Here is a 17,297-nt window from a genome sequence, read left to right as displayed (position 1 = left end):
TTTACATAAGCTGAGCAGCCTCACTAAACGGCTAATTACAGATCAAGTGTTGCAGCTCTATGTAGAGGCTGCCTGCCATGCATAGGTGGTTGCTGAGGTGTCACTGTGCAATGATTTCTCCCCACACTTGGTAATCCATTTCACCATGTATATATTTTGTCAGCTGTGTGTGTGTGTTAGGGGATGGGGGGAATTTGTGCGTGTGTATATTTTTGAAGTGTGAGGCTGGGATGATGTCATGTACTGTATATATTTACGAAGCGAACAGGTTCCTTCATCACTTACTGGGAAGTGAGCAGTCAAAACAAGGCTAGATACAAATGATTACTAAAGTAAACAACATTTTATGGAGCTAATTTCTAAGTTTGGAATCTTAGCCAAAATACATGCCAAGGAGCACATAAAAGCATTAGCAACACAGTGCAGGTATCTGAAAGGTACATAAACACATACGGCTAAAAGTTCCTATGAAAAAAAAGTGAAACACCTAATGCAACATTACGGTTACTTTGCAAATAACATTTCCTTTCAGCCATGTGACAAAGAGGTACTCTTTACTTCATCCTTTTTCAAAATTACAATACTGTAATCAACTTATAGCTAACCCATTCTATAAAATACATGTTGAAGCTGACAATGTGGCCTCTCCAAAGTAACACAAAAAGCTACTCACTTTGTAGCTAACAGTCTTCCGGTAGTAGTATATTTCTTTATCCAAAAGCTCAAACAATCTGGGTGGGAAGAACTGAAAATCTTGAACAACAGGCTGCTTGGGTGGTCGTGGTGCCTGAAGCAACATGAAGGATAAAATTAAGCTATCTTATCTATAACCAATAATCATGAAAAATTTTAAATACGCCTATGTTAAATAGCATGCAAATTTAAAATATTATCAAAAATCTTTTCTTATAGCCAGGTTTCTATGTAAAATGGATAAAAAACTCCTAAAAGTTGATTTTAGAGTAATCTGAAAGATAAATCTACTTGTTAACAAAGATATATAATTCTTAATTCATCACATGACATCATCCACTACTAACATAAAACACCTAATTTTTGCACTTTCATGCATGTTTCTTTTTATTTTCCAACTTACAAACAATTAAACTTATGAACAAGAACCAGAAACATAACCCATTCATAAGTCTGAGGCCCCTACTACTGGCTTTTCTTGGTTTGATGAAACAACATAATACAAACCAAAAATGACTTGGAAAATACAACTCAAAACAGTACTTTCCTGTAACCACCAGTGATTTAAAAAACAAGAATAATGAAGTATTACATGGGATGTGCTGATGCAAAATATAAATCTTACTAAAGATTTAATGGATGGCTACAGAAAACAGCTGCTACTTCAGTTTCACAAGTTTTGCTCAGTCACTTATCAGACTCATCAGATAAAGTAGATCAAATTCAAAATTTGTATGACTCTCCATGCTAAAAGATACAATACAGATCATCTCAAACATACAGGTTATTCCAACACATAATAAGGAAAAAATCAACTGATAGGTGCTTTGTGTTTCCCTCTAGTTCTGTGGCTGAGATACGGACAAACTTACCTTTGGCGCCTTGGGTTCTGAGACTCTGAGTGCTTCTCTGAAATACGCATCAACTGCATAATTTGCCTTCCTCTCTCGCTTTGGAGGTTCAATCCACATTCCAACAATAGCCTTCTGTTTGTTCCTTGACAAAAAGAGAAAGAAAATACAAGTTTTTGTATAAATCCCTGGAAACACAAAAATAAGCATTGTTTTACAATACATCTACTCTGCTGTCTCTTCAATGTCCATGTAATAAAATTATGCAGCTCTTATAAACAAAAAACATAATTTGTTTTAACATGCATAATGCCCACATGGATATAACACCTTAAACTTACAGCTAAGAAAAACTCAAGTCATTTCTTTTTAAGAGGTAGATATATAGACAGATGGAGGAATGAAAAGAAAATCTGTCTCAGAACAAGGAATTAAAATGTTAAATGAAGACAAAAGAAAAAGAAAAGGTTAAGTTTAATGGGGAGAACCTCAAGGATGTGAAGTGCTTTAGACACCTGGGAATGGATACTGCAATGGATGGAACAATGGGAATTGAAGTGAATCACAAGTTGGGAGAAAGGGCAAAGGTCCTTGTACTGAGGATTTTTTGAGAATACCTGATGGTACTGTGGTCCTTACAGTGTTATCTGGATGCATGTCTTGGATCCTAAGCGTAAATGAATGGATGAGAGCAGAAATACCTGAGGGGAGATCATCATGGGACTAACAGTTAAGAGAGATGCATGGTAGTAAGCAGACTATGGTGGAGAAAGCTGACTTGTGTATGCTGAAATGGTTTTGATATATGAAGATGATAAGTAAAAAGAGGCTGACTAAGAGGATGTATGTGCTGGAAAAGGAGAAAGAGCTAAGGGAAGGGACATGACCATAAGTGTACTGATAACTGCATTAATATACAGATATACAATTAAGGTACACCTGTTTCTAAAGAATCATCTCTCCAGTTTAATTCTGCTTCATTCTAATAAGTAAACATACCTGTAATCTTCTCCCTCAAACTGGTATACTGAGTTTGTGGGAACATCGAGTGTAAATTGTCGAAGTGAAGATTCGCCAAGAGCCTCTAACTTCTTATTCAACTCTTCTGTCTGAGTACAAACAATAAACATCAAACTGATTATTGTGATTACTCACCAGCATTATAACTTAAGATATTCCCCAAACCAGCCTCTAACTTCTTATTCAACTCTTCTGTCTGAGTACAAACAATAAACATCAAACTGATTATTGTGATTACTCACCAGCATTATAACTTAAGATATTCCCCAAACCTTGTATACTAAATGGCTTAAGATTTCATATAAGGAACCGTCTCATGTTGCTGAGAACACATTTAAAATGAAGAAAAGATTAAACTTTTGTTAATTCTCCTATTAATCTAAACACATCAGGTTATTTCCCCAACCAAGTATCTGAAATATTATCTTCTACGTCTTGAAATGTAACCCAGTAATGGTTCTCTTAGATATTTACCTTAATATAACAAAAAGATTTTCCTTCAAACACTTATTACACTCACCTTCTCTTCACCCCTACCAATAATAGCATCAATGTCTTCATCAGTGAATTCATCATCTTTGCCTTTGAATACCTCGTTTGCACCATGCCTAATCATAGCCAACATTTCATCCTTAGCCAAAGCATTAGACTTGTTATCCATCAAGCGACCTGCATGACCGGAAATGTGACAAAGCAGAAAGTGATTTTAATCAATCTCAGACATGACATGAAAAAATTCTGTTCATAATCTGTCTGACAACTACTACTTATAATCCAAACAAAACAAAAAAATTAGTTCTGTGATCATGGTCAACTATATCCACAAGGAAACTTGCAGCTAATGGGGGTTATTGAAGAAATGTAAATAAAAATATGTATGAATGCAAGATATGCCTCTCTATCTGGACTTAGTTATGGGATTCATGTAATAAGTAATGTCACAGTCTGTTTAAAATATAGCATGATCATGCAGAACTGCTGCTAAGCAACATAATTTCAAAATATGCTATCTGTAGTTTCAAGTCTGCAATCCATTCAGAATCAGGGAAATAATGGATACCTACATAGCAAGAAGATGACTTCTTGCTCACAGTGTAACTACTTGAAGGCAATCTTTCTCTCTCTCTTTTTTTTTTTGTGTGTGTGTATATCTTGATCCTTTCACCTTTACAACATTGTTTAGCACCTTATTATATACCTAAGCTACTAGAACTGAAATAAATTATATGGAATTTTAACATTATTGGAGGCTTTTAACATTATTGGATGCTATCTTGAATTACTGCCATTCTGAGTGCTTTCTCCACCTTAAATTTTTGTACTAAACCTGGTTTCAAGAATACTGAAGTTAAATCCACGTAAAACATCAATGACAACTTTGGGGGTTGATCACTTACACAAAATTCAAATTTTAGGCCTCAAGGTTTGGACTAATAGTGAAAGAACAGGAAGACAGTTAACACTATATGCTTGCAACATGGTGGAAAAAATCTTCAATTTCATATCACCTCATCTCTAGGTATATATCTTTCTCACCTTGCTGAATGACCATCTTGTCAAGGCGAAGTTTCACTTCAGCACGTTCGACAAGTTTTTCCTCCATTGAGTTTTCCTGGATCATACGGAACACCTTCACCTGTTTCTTCTGGCCAATTCGATGAGCTCTGTCCATAGCCTATACAGGAGTGATATGAAATTGTTGACTAAATCTTATAAATCATACTATCAATTACCAAAAGATGGATACACAAGAACTTTGAGGAAAAGACATTTATCTCAACTGTAACCAAGTATGAGCTTGCATGCCTTTGTGACTTAGTGGTCAGGTTAGCGTCCATTTGACAATATCTAAAAGATGACCAATTAAAACTTTTTCAAAGCCATACCCAAACGCCATGTGACACGTTCTGGGATTCTATCAATAAGCTGTACATCCTGGCCCACTTCACAAATAGAAACACAATCCAACATTACTAGGTGTAATACCTGGAAGTGTTACCTAGCATCAGTCATAATCTTCAGTTTGAAACTGTCAAAATATATTCAATAAAATGATACAATAAATTATATTTTTCATGCATATCTTCTACACAATTCTCCTAAGTAGGTTCTTACCTACGTCATATCTAAATAAATTATCTCTTTTTCAGCCCCTGCACCTTCCTCTTGACCTTCTGCCACTTCCTCTTATATATCTCCCAGTGAATTACACTTCCTCCCTCCAAGTAATACAAAATGCCTTTCTTTTCCCGTTTACCAACAACTTAACTTCCTCAACTCACAAACCACTACCCTTTCTCATATGCTCTCATCCCAGCACAAGCCATATCTGAAAAAAAAAAAAAAGTACGAAGAAAAGTACCTGTAAATCCATCTGTGGGTTCCAGTCAGAGTCAAAAAGGATAACAATGTCTGCAGTGGCCAAATTAATACCAAGACCTCCAGCACGTGTTGACAACATAAAAAGGAACTTGTCTCTGTTGATAAAAGAACATACAGATCTTTTCTATTACCTTTCACAAGAGTGTGTTGTACTTCACACATATCACTTAAATCACTCTTTATACTCAACTGAAAAATATGGATTAAATGGAACTGGTTGAGGACACATAACTCATTTTCAAGTGAACAACAATACTAACGAATTCGGCATATTGAATTCATCTATCTGCCTCTGTCGGTCTTCATGGGCTGTCTGACCATCAATTCGACAATATGTGTATTTACGCCAAACACAGTAATCCTCCATGATATCCAACATGCGTGTCATTTGGGAGAAAAGCAGGACCCGTGAACCCATTTCCTGGAGTTTGGGCAACAGCTTGTCAAGGACAATCATCTTTCCAGAGTTTTCCACCTGTAAAGGGAAACCACATAAATTGAGACCCCACAAATTTCAAATTGTCTGTTTTATATATACTTTTCCTCTTCTATTCCTCATGATACCTTACAAATACAGGAAACAACAACTAAGTATGAAAAAACTATATTTCTTTTCATTCTTGGATGCCATTTCCCACTTTAGCAAGGTAGCACCAGGAACAGAAGAAGAAAGCGTACATCCACACACACACATATCTATCTATCTATATATATCTCTGACCAGTTTAATGATAGCTCAGCCTGATATATATCATGGGCTGAATCCTAGGACATAACAATTAAGAGTGGTTATAAGAAAGTATCATGGGTAACAATAGTAAGTGTATGGTGATCACGTTCCATAACATGAAAATGATAAAGCTGGATAAAGGAACTTACCAAATGGTAATCAGTGGTGTATGGTGGGCCTGGCTCTGCACCATCAAAAAGATATGGGTGATTACAACACTTGCGCAGCTGCATCAAAATGTTTTGCAAACGCATCTTCTCTGTACGACCAGCACCATTTACGATGTCAATGTCCTTCATCAAGATTTTAGTGTACCTTAAAAGAATTATAACAAGTCATAAATGTAAAGGCATAGCAGTATGAAGGCACAACTGAAAAGGCAAAAGAACGACAGAAATACCAGCAATAGGACAAAGAAGGCCTTCATAAAACTGAGTACACATTGGTTTTATTTCATTTTAGGGAATCTTTTGGCATCCCTAAACTCACTAAACTAAACCTTGAAAAAATCTTTTTACTGTGGTTTTGATCAGCCAAAGTCCTCAGTCTTAAATAAAAAAGATTTCTATTGGATCCTAAAGAACATTATTTAATGGATAATCAACAGCTTTTGCTTCAAGCTTACATTTTTCCTTGAAAGTGAAAAGAAATAAGATCCCATCTAGCTTAGCAATACCACTAGTATCTTGACCATTAATAAGCAACATAAAAAAATTGACCACTCAAAATTCTACCACCCAAGAACTAAGAGATGCCAAGTTATGCAGTATACCTGCAAAAGAGAAGCAGAAAGACAAGGCAGCAGTTGCTTCATAATCCCTAAGCAGGTTACAAATCCATTTAACAAAAAAGCATAAGACAGATGGAACTAATTTATCCTGACACACAAAATTATCTTCCTCTTTTAAAAGCAAATGCAGGTAAAAGTAAAATTCTAATCTTCAAAGGAGATGGGCTGTCAAACTGCAGTATCATACTACCAGTCTAAAAAACAAGGAGCATGAAGTTGTGTCTTTTCTAATAAAAACAGTTACCTGTTCACTAACTGCTGAGAAATTGGGCAACCTCAGGTTGCCTCACACCTTTGTCTAGGGGGATGCCCAAGTTATTTTCCTTTTTTTGTTGCCCAGTCTGTTGTTTACCATTATTTTGCCTTCTAATCAATGCCTTTCCAACAAGAGGATCATGGCACTCCTGTAGGTTAACTTCTCATGTTACTTAGACCAAAGTGGATAGTATTACCAGCTGGAAGGATAGTATTGTTGTTGATCTCTCCACTGTGAAGAGTATAACCATGGCAGCTGATGGCTTTCCATGGCTTACCCCAGACACTTCACATGCCCAGGTTCAATCCACTGACAGCACGTCAACCCCGGTATACCACATCATTCCAATCTATTCCTTGCACGCCTTTCACCCTCCAGTATGTTCAGGCTTCGGCTGCTCAAAATCTTTTTCACTCCATCCTCCCACCTCTAATTTGGTCTCCCACTTCTCAACATTCCCTCTAACTCTGACACATATATACTCTTTGTCAATCTTTCCTAACTCATTCTCTCCATGTGACCAAACCATTTCAAAACACCCTCTTCTGCTCTCTCAACCACATTCTTTTTATTACCACACATCTCTTTTACCCTTTCATGACTTACTCAATCAAACCACCTCACACCACATATTGTCCTCAAACATCTCATTTCCAACACATCCACCCTCCTCTGCACAACTCTATCTATAGCCCATGCCTCACAACCATACAACATTGTTGGAACCACTATTCTTTCGAACATACATATTTTTGCTCTCCAAGATAACGTTCTCGCCTTCCACACATTTTTCAATGCTCCCAGAACCTTCGCCCCTCCCCCCACCCTGTGACTTAATTCCACTTACATGGTTCCATCTGCTGCTAAATCCACTCCCAGATATCTAAAACACTTCACTTTCTCCAGTTTTTCTCCATTCAAACTTACCTCCCAATTAACTTGTCCCTCAACCCTACTGAACCTAATAACCTTGCTCTTATTCACATTCACTCTCAGCTTTCTTCTTTCACACACTTTACCAAACTCAGTCACCAGCTTCTGTAGTTTCTCACCAGAATCAGCCACCAGTGCTGTATCATCAGCGAACAACAATGGACTCACTTCCTAAGCCCTCTCATCCAGAACAGACTGCATACTTGCCCCTCTCTCCAAAACTCTTGCAATCACCTCCCTAACAACCCCATCCATAAACAAATTAAACAACCATGGAGATATCACGCACCCCTGCCGCAAACCGACATTCACTGGGAACCAATCACTTTCCTCTCTCCCTACTCATACACATGCCTTGCATCCTGGGTAAAAACTTTTCACTGCTTCTAGCAACTTACCTCCCACACCATATACTCTTAATACCTTCCACAAAACATCTCTATCAACCCTATCATATGCCTTCTCCAGATCCATAATTGCCACATACAAACCCATCTGTTTTTCTAAGTATTTCTCATAAATATTCTTCAAAGCAAACACCTGATCCACACATCCACTACCACTTCTGAAACCACACTGCTCTTCCCCATCTGATGATCTGTACATGCCTTCACCCTCTCAATCAATACCCTCCCATAAATTTCCCAGGAATGCTGAACAAACCTATACCTCTGTAATTTGAACACTCACCTTTAACCCCTCTGACTTTGTACAATGGCACTATGCATGCATTCCGCCAATCCTCAGGCACTTCATCATGAACCATACATACAATGAATATCCTTACCAACCAGTCAAAAACACAGTCACCCCCTTTATTAATAAATTCCACTACAATACCATCCAAACCCGCTGCCTTGCCAGCTTTCATCTTCTGCAAAGCTTTCCCTACCTCTTCTCTGTTTACCAAACCATTCTCCCTGACCCTCTCACTTTGCACACCATCTCGACCAAAAATCCCTACATCTGCCACATCAAACACATTCAACAAACCTTCAAAATACTCACTCCATCTCCTTCTCACTTCACCACTACTTTTTATTACCTCCCCATTAGCCCCCTTCACTGATGTTTCTATTTGTTCTCTTGTCTTACGCACTTATTTACCTCCTTCCAAAACATCTTTTTATCCTCCCTAAAATTTAATGATACTCTCTCACCCAAATCTCATTTGCCCTCTTTTTCATCTCTTGCACCTTTCTCTTGACCTCTTGCCTCTTTCTTTTAAACATCTCTCACTCATTTGCATTACTTCCCTGTAAAAATCGACCAAAAGCCTCTCTCTTCTCTTTCACTAATAATCTCACTTCATCCCACCACTCACCATCCTTTCTAATCTGCCCACCTCCCACATTTCTTATGCCACAGGCATCTTTTGCACAAAACATCACTGCTTCCGTAAATACATCCCATTCCTCCCCCACTCCCCTTACGTCATTTGCTCTCACCTTTTTCCATTCTGCACTCTATATATATGTACATTTTTTATTATACTTAATCACTGTTTCCTGGGTCGACCCCAGTAGTGTGCGTGTGTGTGTGTGTGTGTGTTAAGGGGGGTTGGTTCTCTTGGGATCCACTTGATGCTTGATGATTCTAGTTTAAAACTATTCACACATAGGCAGCAGGGATGTATTAATGACACATAGGCAGCAGGGACAATATTCCCTCAAAGGCCCAGTCCTCTGTTCTTAATGCTACCTCGCTATTGCGGGAAATGGCGAATAGTATGAAAGTAGTATGAAAGGCAGCAGGGATGTATTAATGAGTTCCAAAAACAACATTCTTGTACAAAGATAGATGTGTCTCTTGTTAGTACCTGAAAATTACAAAAAATCACAAAATACCTTGGTTCCTATAAAATGTAGTGTATGTATAAATGAAGTCTCAATAATTCAGGACTCACCATTCTCGCTGCATTTTACTAAGCTGAATATACACCTTTGTCTCCTTCTTAGGCAAAAGACGCTTCTCTACATCTGACTTCAGCCTACGCAGCAAGAAGGGCCTTAAGACAGCATGTAAACGTTCCACCAAGCTGGTATCACCTAAGCAACTATTGGTGTTGAACCAAGAATCAAAATCCTGTGGAAAATGGATTAATTTAAGATATGAAGAAACTAAAACTGAATGTTTCTGTTGTTGCTATAGTTCATGCCGCTATAGTTCATGCCCAATAGTAGCTATTGATGAGTACTACAATGGCATGTTAATGACATAAAATTAGACAATAATTTCCTTTCTTTTATCACCAACTACACACGAGTCCCACTCCATGGTGTCTAACATAATACTACATTGATTCTTATGTATTCTTGCTATATCCACGATAAATGCATCATATACATAGGTGCAAATGTCTATTTTCTACATGTATATATTTCATTAACCCCATGGAAAGTCCAAATCGGAAGATCATTAACACAACCCAACATAAATCCAAACCAAAGACTCATGAGCCAATATAGCTCACCTGGCTACATATGGCCTGGTGGTCAGATCAGAAGTTAAATTGGCTAAAAGGAGAAAATCTGACAGGGAGCCATCCATAACCATTTATGTACTGTGGTGAAATAATGGTTCAAAGTGCCAAATAGTTCCTGAAAAGAAGGCTTTTGAAACCTTCACCAGTTTGAGATCATTTTGCCCTGTGGTACCCATATTATATCTTTGATCAGATTAAAACGAGGATACTTGATAAAGAACCATCCATACAACACTTCTGCAAATCATTCATTCACCTGAAGTGGTGGTTAATGAGGACAATTACGAAATGTGGAAAGATTACATATAGATGAAAGCTAATTGTAGATCATTTTGCCCTTGGGTGGCTACATCAACTATCTTGTACAAGAGGGGACTGGCCCTCCCAATACCCCTGTGATAAACAAGGTACATACAGTGTTTTTAGTCATGGACATGCATGCAAATGATTGCTCTAAGCATTCCCTTTAACATAGGTCTCAATTAGAAACAGAACATCCATGTTCCTCTCATTAAACATGGCACCTACCTGCTGTCTCCTTGTTACATCCACACTAATTCAAACACACCAGTTTCTGCTTTCGCTCCTTGTTCTGTTCTTGTTTTTGAGCAATATTAATAGGAGAGGAAGGTCTCCAGCCTCTACTTCCACCCTTCTTACTCACCTACAATATGCAAGAGATACATAAGTGGTATTCTTTCTTCTCTATCTCTAGCTCTAGGAAAAGACAACAAAGGCCACATTCGTTCACACTCAAGTCTCTACCTGTCATGTATAATGCACCAAAACCACAGCTCCCTTTCCACATCCAGGCCCCACAAAACTTTCCATGGTTTACCCCAGACACCTCACATGCCCTGGTTCAATCCACTGAGAGCACATCGACCCCAGTATACCACATCATTCCAATGCACTCTATTCCTTGCACTCCTTTCATCCTCCTGCATGCTTAGGTTCCAATCGGTCAAAATCTTTTTCACTCCATCCTTCCACCTCCAATTTGGTCTCCCAATTCTCGTTCCCTCCACCTCTGACACATATATCCTCTTTGTCAATCTTTCCACACTCATTCTTGCCATGTGACCAAACCATTTCAAAACACCCTCTTCTGCTCTCTCAACCACACTCTTTTTATTAGCACACATCTCTCTTACCCTATCATTACTTACTCGATCAAACTACCTCACACAACATATTGTCCTCAAACATTTCATTTCCAACAGTTCAACCCTCCTCCATACAACCCTGTCTATAGCCCATGCTTCGCAACCATATAACATTATGGGAACCACTATTCCTTCAAACATACCCATTTTTGCTTTCTGAGATAACATTCTTGCCTTCCACACATTTTTCAATGCTCCCAGAACTTTCGACCCCTCCCCCACTCTGTGACTCACTTCCGTTTCCATGGTTCCATCAGCTGCAAAATCTACTTCCAGATACCTAAAACACTTCACTTTCTCCAGTTTTTCTCCATTCAAACTTACCTCCCAGTTAACTTGTCCCTCAGCCCTACTTTACCGAATAACCTTGCTCTTATTCACATTTACTCTCAGCTTTCTTCTTTCATACACTTTACCAAACTCTGTCACCAATTTCTGCAATCTCTCACCTGAATCAGCCACCAGTGCTGTATCATCAGTGAACAACAACTGACTCACTTCCCAAGCCCCTCTTATCCACAACAGACTGCATATTTGCCCATCTCTCCAAAACTCTTGCATTCACCTCCCTAACATCCCCATCCATAAATGAATTAAACAACCATAGAGACATCATGCACCCCTGCCGCAAAACGACATTCACCGAGAACCAATCACTTTCCTCTCTTCCTACACGTACACATGCCTTACATCCTCAATAAAAACTTTTCATTGCTTCTAGCAACTTGCCTCCCACACCATATATTCTTTATACCTTCCACAGAACATCTCTATCAACTCTTATCATATGCCTTCTCCAGATCCATAAATGCTACATACAAATCCATTTGTTTTTCTAAGCATTTCTCTCATACATTCTTCAAAGCAAACACCTGATCCACACATTCTCTGCCACTTCTGAAACCACACTACTTTTCCCCAATCTGATGCTCTGTACATGCCTTCACCCTCTCAATCAATAGCCTCCCATATAATTTCCCAGGAATACTCAACAAATTTATACCTTTGTAATTTGAACACTCACCTTTATCCCCTTTGCCTTTGTACAATGGCACTATGCACTATGGGAATATATAATAATAATAATAATAAATAATAATTATAACAACAATAATAATAACAATAATAATAATAAAACTAAATATAAGAATCACCTCAGAGGAACTAAAGACTTCAGGAAGCAAAAAGTTAAGCAGAGACCACAGCTCGTGAAGGTTGTTTTGCAGTGGAGTTCCAGTTAAAAGGAGACGATTGGTGGTCCGGAATTCACGCACAATTTCTGAAAGCTTGCTCTTCTCATTTTTGATGCGATGGGCTTCATCAATAACCATATATCTGAAACAAAGCAAACATCTTAAAGCACTGCTCTTGCTAGCAAATTCAAAATTACCATCCGTATGCAGAGTACATTTTCTCATTTTTTCTAAATCTTTCTCACAATATGTATGAGATAGGATACATGGGCTTCTTGCCAATTACTAAATTCCCTTCCTATATCTTCCTTATCTCTCACATATTTATCATCAAATTTCTATCATAAATGATGAATCTAACTAAATCTGCTCCCTTACATTCTTTACAATCACATTTATTTCCTCTTCCATCAAAGCATGAAAAAATTGCTGAACTATATAAACAAATGCCAAGCAACCATTTCTCTGGGATCACATACAATTTTTACCTGCAGTTAAAAATGTTTCAACTCTATGCTTGCCATCTTACTCATCACTCCACTCCATCTTTGCTTTTCTAATATTTAGATATATCACTCTCCTGACCTCTTCCACTTCATCTTTGCCTAACCCAATTCATAATTCTCCATTTTCACTTAACTAATATCTAAATCATACATCAGTGCCACCAATTAGTTCTTAACAATACTTTCTCTCATACATGAGCAGATAAAGTTTTTTTTTTTTTTTTTTTTATACTTTGTCGCTGTCTCCCGCGTTTGCGAGGTAGCGCAAGGAAACAGACGAAAGAAATGGCCCAACCCCCCCCCATACACACGCACATACACACGTCCACACACGCAAATATACACACCTACACAGCTTTCCATGGTTTACCCCAGACGCTTCACATGCCTTGCTTCAATCCACTGACAGCACGTCAACCCCTGTATACCACATGACTCCAATTCACTCTATTTCTTGCCCTCCTTTTACCCTCCTGCATGTTCAGGCCCCGATCACACAAAATCTTTTTCACTCCATCTTTCCACCTCCAATTTGGTCTCCCTCTTCTCCTCGTTCCCTCCACCTCCGACACATATATCCTCTTGGTCAATCTCTCCTCACTCATTCTCTCCATGTGCCCAAACCATTTCAAAACACCCTCTTCTGCTCTCTCAACCACGCTCTTTTTATTTCCACACATCTCTCTTACCCTTACGTTACTTACTCGATCAAACCACCTCACACCACACATTGTCCTCAAACATCTCATTTCCAGCACATCCATCCTCCTGCGCACATCTCTATCCATAGCCCACGCCTCGCAACCATACAACATTGTTGGAACCACTATTCCCTCAAACATACCCATTTTTGCTTTCCGAGATAATGTTCTCGACTTCCACACATTTTTCAAGGCTCCCAAAATTTTCGCCCCCTCCCCCACCCTATGATCCACTTCCGCTTCCATGGTTCCATCCGCTGACAGATCCACTCCCAGATATCTAAAACACTTCACTTCCTCCAGTTTTTCTCCATTCAAACTCACCTCCCAATTGACTTGACCCTCACCCCTACTGTACCTAATAACCTTGCTCTTATTCACATTTACTCTCAACTTTCTTCTTCCACACACTTTACCAAACTCAGTCACCAGCTTCTGCAGTTTCTCACATGAATCAGCCACCAGCGCTGTATCATCAGCGAACAACAACTGACTCACTTCCCAAGCTCTCTCATCCCCAACAGACTTCATACTTGCCCCTCTTTCCAGGACTCTTGCATTTACCTCCCTTACAACCCCATCCATAAACAAATTAAAGAACCATGGAGACATCACACACCCCTGCCGCAAACCTACATTCACTGAGAACCAATCACTTTCCTCTCTTCCTACACGTACACATGCCTTACATCCTCTCATACATGAGCAGATAAAGTTTTAGTCCAGTTTAACAAATTTTCAAATCCGAGTCAGTTCACCTCACATAAATCTTGCACTGTTCACATCGGCTGTCATATATACATTCGAATGAATCAGAGAAACACATAATAATAATGTTCCAAACTGTATTCGGAAGTTTTCAAATGCAGAAATGACAGATCTAAAGAAGATAGGTGATTTCCAAGATATTTCCACAAGGCAGCACTGGGATAGCCTAAATGGAGTATGGTTGCTATGCTCTGTCTTAATAAAAGGTCCTGGTTGGTATACTTCACAATGGGGCAATTTCACATATGCTGGTTACACTATCATTAATTAAAAGTGAAAATACGAAGGTGCTTGCTGAAACAAAGATGAAAACACTAACTGGGCTTGCCTAGATGATAGTGAGCATATGAATATATATCTCTTGTCTTGCATATGAAGCTAATGCTAACAGTAGTCTATAAACAGAACACCTAGTCATAACAGAAATAACTTAAAATTAGCACTAAGCATAAAAGTCCAGCAAAACTTCAAGTTAACATATCAATCATCTAACAAGTCTTGATTCAGTATCCCAACACACCTTTCAATAAAATGATTTTTTTAGGTAAACATACCTCCAATTGAATTTTTTAAAAACAGACTTCTCTCTGATGCACATTTCATAAGAAGTAATGCACACATCCCACTCCCCTGGCATCATTACCTCCCTGATGAATGTAGACTGCAAATAAACATAAGCATCATTATAAGCTGTAAGAACAAATGGAGAGATTATGCACATAATAAAGGGAAGAGCCAAACATATAACCTTGAAATATAAACATACAATTGATTGAAAACTAGCATTCACTGCACAAGGCAAAGAAATAATGGTACCATATACTCAACAACTCAACAACGTAAAACAAAAGTGAATGAAAAACTGGAAAATATGTTCAGTAAATAGAGTACATGTAAATGACGGCTAAGATATACAGTGATAATTCAGTAAATAGAGTACATGTAAATGACTGCTAAGATATACAGTGATAATGGTGCAGTACTGTGTTTCAAAAAGATTTTGCATGACCATGGTACAGTACTGTGTTTCAAAAAGACTGCCTATGGCCCTGCTCTGCTACAAAATGAAAAACAAAGTTTTAACTACACACTCTATGCAAGAGGAGCAACTAACCCTAGTTTCTTGATCACCAATAAGGCATACAGCACGCAGGGAGGGGCACCACCTCTTAAACTCGTTTTCCCAATTACGGAGTGTTGATTTGGGAACAATAACCATGTGAGGCCCTGGTATGTTGCGGAAATGCTTCATGTACCTGTAGTGAAAAGAAAATATCAACCAGAATGAGCATATGTATGTGATAAGGGTATAAAGATATGTATGCAAATGTGCAAAGCTGTGGTGTTAAAGAAACTGCTACACCATACAAAAGTACAGTAGACAGATGGAAAACTCTGGTGTTGGTGTAGCTAACATTCACTAAAGTGGGTACGGGGGTAAGGTCTAGCTGAGGAGTGCATGGAATAAGAGGTTACTTACTGAGCAAAAATTAGTTTGTTGATGGTATAGCAGTCCCACCAGTGCTGTATGGATGCAAGATATGGGTACTAGATAAGAAAATACGGAATAGGAAAGATGTGTTGGAAATGAAATGTTTGAGGACAAAGTGAGGAGGGTTGATCGAATAGGAAATGACAAGGTAAGAGAGAGGTGTGGTAGGAAGAGGAGTATGTATGAGAGAGCTGAATAGGGGGTGCTGAAATGGTTTGGACATATAGCAAGGATGAGTGGGAATTGCAAAGAGGGTGTATTTGCTAGAAGTGGAGGGATTACATACTGTTTTATTTTTTGTTTAAGTACTTAAATGGATTTGTATGTAGCATTTATGGATCTGGAGAAGGCATATGATAGAGTTGATAGAGATGCTCTGTGGAAGGTATTAAGAATATATGGTGTGGGAGGCAAGTTGTTAGAAGCAGTGAAAAGTTTTTATCGAGGATGTAAGGCATGTGTACGTGTAGGAAGAGAGGAAAACGATTGGTTCTCAGTGAATGTAGGTTTGCGGCAGGGGTGTGTGATGTCTCCATGGTTCTTTAATTTGTTTATGGATGGGGTTGTTAGGGAGGTGAATGCAAAAGTTTTGGAAAGAGGGTCAAGTATGAAGTCTGTTGTGGATGAGAGAGCTTGGGAAGTGAGTCAGTTGTTTTTCGCTGATGATACAGCGCTGGTGGCTGATTCATGTGAGAAACTGCAGAAGCTGGTGACTGAGTTTGGTAAAGCGTGTGAAAGAAGAGAGTTAAGAGTAAATGTGAATAAGAGCAAGGTTATTAGGTACAGTAGGGTTGAGGGTCAAGTCAATTGGGAGGTAAGTTTGAATGGAGAAAAACTGGAGGAAGTAAAGTGTTTTAGATATCTGGGAGTGGATCTGGCAGCGGATGGAACCATGGAAACGGAAGTGGATCATAGGGTGGGGGAGGGGGCGAAAATCCTGTGAGCCTTGAAGAATGTGTGGAAGTCGAGAACATTATCTCGGAAAGCAAAAATGGGTATGTTTGAAGGAATAGTGGTTCCAACAATTTTGTATGGTTGCGAGGCGTGGGCTATGGATAGAGTTGTGCGCAGGAGGGTGGATGTACTGGAAATGAGATATTTGAGGACAATGTGTGGTGTGAGGTGGTTTGGTTGAGTAAGTAACGTAAGGGTAGGAGAGATGTGTGGAAATAAAAAGAGCGTGGTTGAGAGAGCAGAAGAGGGTGTTTTGAAATGGTTTGGGCACATGGAGAGAATAAGTGAGGAAAGATTGACCAAGAGGATATATGTGTCGGAGGTTGAGGGAACGAGGAGAAGTGGGAGACCAAATTGGAGGTGGAAAGATGGAGTGA

At 38.8% G+C, this 17,297-nt stretch overlaps 1 protein-coding gene across 4 annotated transcripts in view; it reads right to left on the bottom strand.

Moving 5' to 3' along the window:
* The window catches only part of LOC139756293 (SWI/SNF-related matrix-associated actin-dependent regulator of chromatin subfamily A member 5-like), a 51,710-nt gene that overhangs the window by 5,496 nt on the left and 28,917 nt on the right, over positions 1 to 17,297 (bottom strand). For all 4 annotated transcript variants that reach the window (XM_071675555.1, XM_071675556.1, XM_071675557.1 and 1 more), the window contains 12 exons: positions 15,589 to 15,730; positions 15,029 to 15,135; positions 12,461 to 12,641; positions 9,562 to 9,740; positions 5,826 to 5,991; positions 5,207 to 5,421; positions 4,927 to 5,041; positions 4,101 to 4,239; positions 3,085 to 3,233; positions 2,544 to 2,653; positions 1,566 to 1,689; positions 674 to 787 (listed from right to left, as the gene is read on the bottom strand). In XM_071675555.1, the coding sequence (XP_071531656.1) occupies positions 674 to 787; positions 1,566 to 1,689; positions 2,544 to 2,653; positions 3,085 to 3,233; positions 4,101 to 4,239; positions 4,927 to 5,041; positions 5,207 to 5,421; positions 5,826 to 5,991; positions 9,562 to 9,740; positions 12,461 to 12,641; positions 15,029 to 15,135; positions 15,589 to 15,730 (1,741 nt within the window). The remainder of the gene's footprint in view (positions 1 to 673; positions 788 to 1,565; positions 1,690 to 2,543; positions 2,654 to 3,084; positions 3,234 to 4,100; positions 4,240 to 4,926; positions 5,042 to 5,206; positions 5,422 to 5,825; positions 5,992 to 9,561; positions 9,741 to 12,460; positions 12,642 to 15,028; positions 15,136 to 15,588; positions 15,731 to 17,297) is intronic.

Source organism: Panulirus ornatus, chromosome 21, assembly GCF_036320965.1.
Source record: "Panulirus ornatus isolate Po-2019 chromosome 21, ASM3632096v1, whole genome shotgun sequence".
Classification (NCBI taxonomy): domain Eukaryota; kingdom Metazoa; phylum Arthropoda; class Malacostraca; order Decapoda; family Palinuridae; genus Panulirus; species Panulirus ornatus.
The sequence above is the reverse complement of the archived record's forward strand: the minus strand, read 5'-3'. Positions and strand labels throughout refer to the sequence as shown.